Source organism: Rhea americana, unplaced genomic scaffold (genome assembly GCF_003343005.1).
Source record: "Rhea americana isolate MKP2758 unplaced genomic scaffold, rheAme1 scaffold_785, whole genome shotgun sequence".
Classification (NCBI taxonomy): domain Eukaryota; kingdom Metazoa; phylum Chordata; class Aves; order Rheiformes; family Rheidae; genus Rhea; species Rhea americana.
In genome coordinates this window covers 7,207-13,412 of record NW_028186962.1, presented here as the reverse complement: position 1 = coordinate 13,412, position 6,206 = coordinate 7,207, and the positions used below count along the sequence as shown (strand labels likewise).

Here is a 6,206-nt window from a genome sequence, read left to right as displayed (position 1 = left end):
CGCGAGGGGCGGGGCGGGGCGCGGCGGAAGGTGGGGGTGTGTCTGCCCCCCGGAAGGGCGCATGCGCCTCCGCCGGAGGGGCGGGGCCCTGCTCGGGGGCGTGGCCGGCAGCAGGCCGGCGGTCACGTCCCGAGAGGCGCGGCCTATGTAGAAAGGGGCGTGGCTTCCGCGGCCGGGGCGTGGCTTCCGTGGTCGGGGGGCGTGCCCTGATCCTCCGCGGCAGGGAGGGGGCAGCGGCGGCTCCTGAGCAGGGGCCCAGGCGTCCGGGACCTCCCTGGCTCCTAGGTGTCCTCCCCGCCAAGGGACCCAGGCGTCTGGGGCCCCCCCATTCCCCCATGGACCTATGTGTCCCGGACCCCCCCCAATCCCCCCAAGGGATCCAGGCATCCGAGACATCTCGCAATTCCTCTAAGGACCCACGTGTCCAGGACCCCCCCAAAAGAGAGCGACATGTGCCAAAGGGCAGTCAGAGATTTATTGGACCCCCCCCACACACGCACACAGCCCGGGGGTCACACATCCAGGTCGTTGTCAGGGTCCTCCGGGTCTGGCGCGTCTGGCTCCTCTGGGGCAGCCGAGAGGGTCCCTGGCATCTGCAGCAGGGCCGACTGCCTGGGGGTGCGGGAACGATTGTGGGGGGGGGCTGTGAGGACCCTCCCCCCCTCCCCCCCTACTTACTTGTGGGTGCTGAAAGCGTACGGGGGAGGCACAGCTGCCCGGGCCGCCCGCTCGGCTGCTGACAGCCGCAGGTTGAAGGTCAGGGGGGACAGGAGGTCCTGGGGTGGAGGGAGGCCCCCCCCCTGCCTCGCCCCGGGCAGGGGGCTCCCCGGCACCTCCCCGAGCACCTGCAGGCTGCAGTCAGGCAGGAGGCAGAAATATTCATCCTGGGGGGGGGAGGCAGCTGTGAGCTGGGGGGGGCACGGGACCCCCCCCTCGGGAGCGGCTCAGGACAGTGGCGTGGCGGGGGCCACCAGGGAGGGGGGGCACTGGGCCCAGGGCCACCACGGCCCCTGCCTGGGCCACCAGCGCTGCCAGCAGCCCGGGCGGGTGCAGGTCCCCGTGCAGCAGGGCCACCACGCGGGTTGCTGGGCCTGGGGAGGGAGGCAGGTGGTAAGCGGGGGCCCAGGTGTCCGGGGGGCCCAGGCACTAGAGAGCCCAGATGTCCGGGGTGGTGGTGGTGGGGGGGAGGCATCCTGTGAAGGGCCCAGGTATCCGGGGGGGAGACAGAGGCCTCCACGGGGGGATCCAGGCCTCCAAAGGGGGGGACCCATATGTCCTAGGAGGGGTCCAGGCGTCTGGGGGGGGGTCCAAGGTGTTCCATGAGGGGACCGGGGTGGGAGGCAGGCCTCCAACGGAGGGGATCTATAGGTTCTAGGAGGGGCCCAGGCATTCTGGGAAGGGTCCAGGCCTCCGGGGCACCCACCTGTGCCACGGGGGGGTCGCAGCAGGGCCTGCAGGGCCTGACAGAGTCGGGGAGGGGGCAGGCGCAGCAGCAGCCAGCTCAGCGAGTCCAGCAACAGCGTCAGGGGCCCCTCCGGGAGCCTTCCTGGCCCCCCCTGCCCCACAAAGTCGCCTGCCCGGATGCCGGGGCCCCCGCCGCTCCAGCCCAGAGGGTCGCTGAAACCGTCCCAGTAGAGCAGCCTGTGGGGGACCGGGGCGGGGGAGGAACTGAGCACTGGTCCCACGGCACCCCACGGCGGGGGAAGGGGGGCGGGGGGGGCAGGACACAACTCACTGGGCACCGATGTCGGGGCTCAGCCTGGCCCCAAACTGCTCTGGGGAGACGTCGAAGGGCACCACGAGGACACACTCCCCCCTGCGGCGCTGCTGTCAGCGGGGCACCCACAGCGGTGCCCCACAGCAGCCCCCCCCGCCCCCGCTCACCTCCGCACTGCCGCCGTCGCGAAGGCCCGGAGCAGGCTGCGGCCCTCGCACACGGTGCTGTCTGGGGGCAGACGAGCTCTGCCGCTGCTTGCCCCACAGTGCCCCACGGAGCCCCACACCCTGCCCTACAGCATGCCACGCCCCTCCCCACAGTCCCTCACACCCTGCCCCCAGAGCCCCCCAGCTCCCCAGAGCCTCCCAGCACCCCACACCCTGCCCCACAGCTCCCCAGAGCCCCTCTGTACCCCACACCCTGCCCCATGGCACCCCCACCCTGCTCCACAGCGCCCCAGAGCCCCTCCGTACCCCACACCCTGCCCCATGGCACCCCACAGCCTGACCCACAGCACCCCAGAGCCCCGCTGCATCCTGCACCCTGCCCCACAGCTCCCCAGAGCTCTGCTGCACCCCACATCCTGCCTATGGGACCCCGCACCCTGACCCACAGCTCCCCAGAGCCCCGCCGCACCCGGCACCCTGCTCCACAGCTCCCCAGAGCCCCGCCACACCCCGCACCCTGCCCCACAGCTACCCAGAGCCCCGCTGCACCCTGCCCCATAGCTCCCCAGAGCCCCTCCGCACCCCGCACCCTGCCCCACAGCTACCCAGAGCCCCGCTGCATCCTGCACCCTGCCCCATAGCTCCCCAGAGCCCCTCCGCACCCTGCCCCATGGCACCCCGCACGCTGACCCACAGCTCCCCAGAGCCCCTCCGCACCCCGCACCCTGCCCCACAGCTCCCCAGAGCCCCGCTGCATCCTGCACCCTGCCCCATAGCTCCCCAGAGCCCCTCCGCACCCTGCCCCATGGCACCCCGCACGCTGACCCACAGCTCCCCAGAGCCCCTCCGCACCCCGCACCCTGCTCCACAGCACCCTAGAGCCCCGCCGCCTCCCGCTCCACAGCACCCCACAACTCTGCCGCACCCCGCACGAGCACCAGCCCCTCCGCACCGCCCGCCAGCACTGCCGCCAGCATCGCCGCGCCGCCGGCGCCTCCCGGTGACGTCATCGTACGGTGGCCGAGTAGCCCCCAGCACTGCCCGCAACAGCGCCTTCCGATGACGTCACCGTACGGCAGTGGAGCGCCCGAGACCCGGCGCGCGCGGGCGCCGCCATCTCGGCGACGGGCGGCCGCGGCCTGCCGTTTTTGTGTCAAATAACGAGAAATCGAGGACAGGCGGTGCGGGAAGGACCCCCAGAGCCTCCCCGGAGCCACCCGCGGGTCGTGTCCCCCACCCCCCACCCAGAGTGCTGTCAGGCAGCGGGAGAAGAGGTCAAAACCGCAAAAAGAGCTTGAAACCACACAAAAAGGCTGGAAAACACAGAAAACGCCTTTATTGGGTACAAACAGGGCTCAGACATACTCGCGGCTGCTGGGGGGGTGGGTGGCCTTGGCCCGGGGGTAGGACGTCCCCCCGGATGTCCCCCCCGAGCAGGAGCAGGCCAGCAGCGCCCCCCCCAGCAGCACCAGCGCCGACCCGGCCCAGCCCACGAAGATGGCGGGGCCGAACTCGTACCTGGGGGGAGACGAGTGTCAGGGGCTGCCGTCATGAGGCCACTGCCGCTGCCCTCCCGGGGCCGCCTCTGGCCCTATGGGGCTACTGCCGGCATCCCGGAGCCACCACTGCCCTCCTGGGGCCACCGCCAGCATCCCTGGTCTGTCACTGCCATCATGGGGCCACCCCTGCCACCACCTGGGCCACCACCATCCTCCCTGAGCCACCACTGCCAACCACAGGGCCACCACCACTATCACGGGGCCACTGCCGCCTTCCCCGGGGCCACTATCACTACCCCCCTCACAGCATCCCAGAGGCCACTGCTGCGGCCACAACTGCCATCCTGGGGACATCACTGTTATGATAGGGACATCACCACCATCCCTGAGCCACCACCCTCATCCCTGGGGCTGCCACTGCCACCTCCAGGCCACCCTTGCCATTTCTGGGCCACCACTGCCACCATCAGGGCCTTTGCCACCACCTCCAAACCACCACCGCCCTCCCTGGGGCCATTGCTTGGTCCACCACCACCATCCCTAGGGCCACCACTACCATCATGGTGCCACCACTGCCACTGCCAGGGCCGCCATCACCCTCCCTGAGCCACCACTGCCAACCACAGGGCCACCATCGCTCTACTTAGGGCCACTGCTGCAGGAGTCACTGCCACCCTGCCCTGGGATGGCAGTGGTGGCAGCAGTGGGCCTAGGGAAGGCGGCAGTGGCCCCACAATGGTGGCAGTGGCCCCAAGAAGAGTGATGGTATCCCACTGCCAGGGCTACTGCTGCCTAGGGCCACTGCTGCCACCAGAGCCACTGCCACCATCCCCAAACCACCACTGCCCTCCTTGGGGCCACCACCCTCATCCCTGGGGCCACTGCTGGGTCCAACTCCACCACCCCTAGGGCCACCACCACCCTTTCTGGGGCCACCACTGCCACTATCACGAGGCCACAGCTGTCATCCCTGCAGCCACCAATGCCATCTCGGCCATCACCGCCAACCCCAGAGCCACTACCACCATCCTGGGAGCCACCACCACCCTCTCCCGGCCTCCTTCCCACCTCTCAGCTCCCCTTACTTGAGGTTAACGGGCACAGTGGGGTTGTAGAAGTCGGAGACGATCTGGTGGCCGTTCCAGGAGCAAGCGACAAGTGCAGCCAGACCTGGCAGGGGACAGGGAGATGCTCAGAGCTCCAGACCCTCCAGGGCACCAGTGGCAGGTGGGGTGGTCCCCATCCCCATTGCCCTTGCAACTCACCAGCCACGATGAAGATGATGCCACCTGCCATGGCGATTCGCGCCTTCTGCACCTTGTCGTCACCACCGCAGCGGGTGCACTTCATGCCCATGGTGGAGATGGCGATGCCAATGACGCCCAGTACCCCTGACACCACCATGAGGGCCCGCGTGGCCTGCAGGGCGGCTGGGGGCGGCAGCGAGTGAGTGCCAGTGCCTGGCCCCACGGCGCCCCTGCGTCGTCCCCGGGGTTTATGGCCCCAGGGACGGGCGCCGGCATTCGGACTTTGGCCCTTTTACAAGGCGCCAGGCGGGAAAAGCGGAGGCGCCCAGGGCCCCGTGGGGAGGGAGCGGCACTAGGGAAGCAGCCTGGCAATTAGCACAGGTCTTGTTAGTAGCAGCCAACATCTCAATTAGCAGAAGCTTGCAATTAGCAGGGAGATTCTGCTGCCCCAGGGCACGCGCATCATGCACCTTTCCTGGGCACCTGCCCCCCCCCCCCATGGCTGGGTTCCCCAATGGGTTTTGGGGCCATGGGGCAGCCCCAGATGCCTGGGTCCCTCAATGGGTTTTGGGGCTGTGGGGCAGCCCCAGATGCCTGGGTCCCTCAATGGGTTTTGGGGCTGTGGGGCAGCCCCAGACACCTGAGACCCTGGTGCAGCCCTGGCTCTCAGACGCACCCCATGGCCTCGCCCCAGGCGGGGGGGACTTTGGCCCCAGCCCCACAGCATGGGACCCACCCCAGCGGCTGCTCCCCGGTGACTCATGGGCTCCCCCCACCCGGACAAAGCCTCTGAGTTTCAGCGAAACTGAAGGCAGCGCCAGTCCCTCCCGGACACCTGGGCTCCCTCCCGAGCAGCAGGAGGTGAAGGGAGGGCCCGGACACCTGGGCCCCTCGGGTGGCTGGGGCTAGGAGGGAGGACACCCAACCCAGGCGCACCCTTTGCACCAGGAAATGGCCCAGGGGATTTTCCGCCATCTCGGGGTGGGGGTGGGGGGCTGACGCCTGGGCTCCGCTCCACCACCCCCAGGCTGGGGGAAAATCCAGACGTCCAGGCGTCCCGAAGGGACCCAGGCGTTCGGGCAGCCCTGCTCTGCGCTGCCGCTTCCCTCCAAGCGGACCCAGGAGTCCAGGTGCCCTGGTGACCCCTGCGGTTTGGCTCCCGTTGCCAAAGCCGATAAGGCGATAGCGGGTCTGTGTCTCGCTGCTGGCCCAGCTCAGTGAGGTCCCAGGCATCTGGGATGCGGCCCCCTCCTTCCCCAGGGCTGCCCCCCCCCCGCACCCTTCCAGAGGGCCCAGGTGTCCGGGGAAGTTCCCCCTCCCCCCAACCGGCCCGGCCGGTCGCTCAGGTCTGCCTGGCCCCACCCGGGGCTGGCAGAGCCCAGACAAAGCCCAAACCTCCGCTTCCTGCCCCAAAAGCCCACTTCCTACCCTCAAAGCCCCATTCTTGCTCCAGAACCTTAGTTTCTACCCCCACCCCCCCTTCCTGCCCCACAAGCCTAGCTCCCGACCCCAAATCCCTGGGTTCTGTCCCTAACACCCCATCTCCTGCCCTGAAACTCGCTGTTCCTGCCCCTAC

At 69.4% G+C, this 6,206-nt stretch overlaps 2 protein-coding genes across 3 annotated transcripts in view; both read right to left on the bottom strand.

The window, feature by feature from the left end:
* Nucleotides 1–453: 453 nt before the first annotated feature.
* Nucleotides 454–2,894, bottom strand: ELP5 (elongator acetyltransferase complex subunit 5). Its single transcript, XM_085322534.1, has 7 exons — nt 2,810–2,894; nt 1,885–1,945; nt 1,736–1,816; nt 1,424–1,641; nt 922–1,091; nt 679–884; nt 454–612 (listed from the first exon to the last, which is right to left on the bottom strand). The coding sequence occupies exons 1-7, from the start codon at nt 2,892–2,894 to the stop codon at nt 513–515; spliced, it is 921 nt and encodes a 306-aa protein (XP_085178660.1). The 3' UTR covers nt 454–512.
* Nucleotides 2,895–3,198: 304 nt separating this feature from the next.
* CLDN7 (claudin 7) overlaps nt 3,199–6,206 on the bottom strand; it is a 4,805-nt gene continuing 1,797 nt past the window's right edge. Inside the window, exons 3-5 of one of the 2 annotated variants that reach the window (XM_085322530.1) lie at nt 4,649–4,813; nt 4,469–4,553; nt 3,199–3,402 (exon numbers count right to left, since the gene is read on the bottom strand). In XM_085322530.1, coding sequence (XP_085178656.1) covers nt 3,240–3,402; nt 4,469–4,553; nt 4,649–4,813 — 413 coding nt within the window. In that variant the 3' untranslated portion in view covers nt 3,199–3,239. Of the gene's footprint in view, nt 3,740–4,468; nt 4,554–4,648; nt 4,814–6,206 lie in introns of both variants that reach the window. The other variant, XM_085322531.1, reaches the window with a different exon arrangement.

What these genes read in the sequence shown, in the direction of transcription:
- ELP5 (XM_085322534.1), bottom strand. Translation starts at nt 2,894, where the DNA reads ATGACGTCACCGGGAGGCGCCGGCGGCGCGGCGATGCTGGCGGCAGTG. An exon ending in GGGGCTGGTGCTCGTGCGGG is followed by an intron (nt 1,946 to 2,809) that starts GTGCGGCAGAGT and finishes GTCTGCCCCCAG; the next exon opens with ACAGCACCGTGTGCGAGGGC. An exon ending in GCGACGGCGGCAGTGCGGAG is followed by an intron (nt 1,817 to 1,884) that starts GTGAGCGGGGGC and finishes GCAGCGCCGCAG; the next exon opens with GGGGGAGTGTGTCCTCGTGG.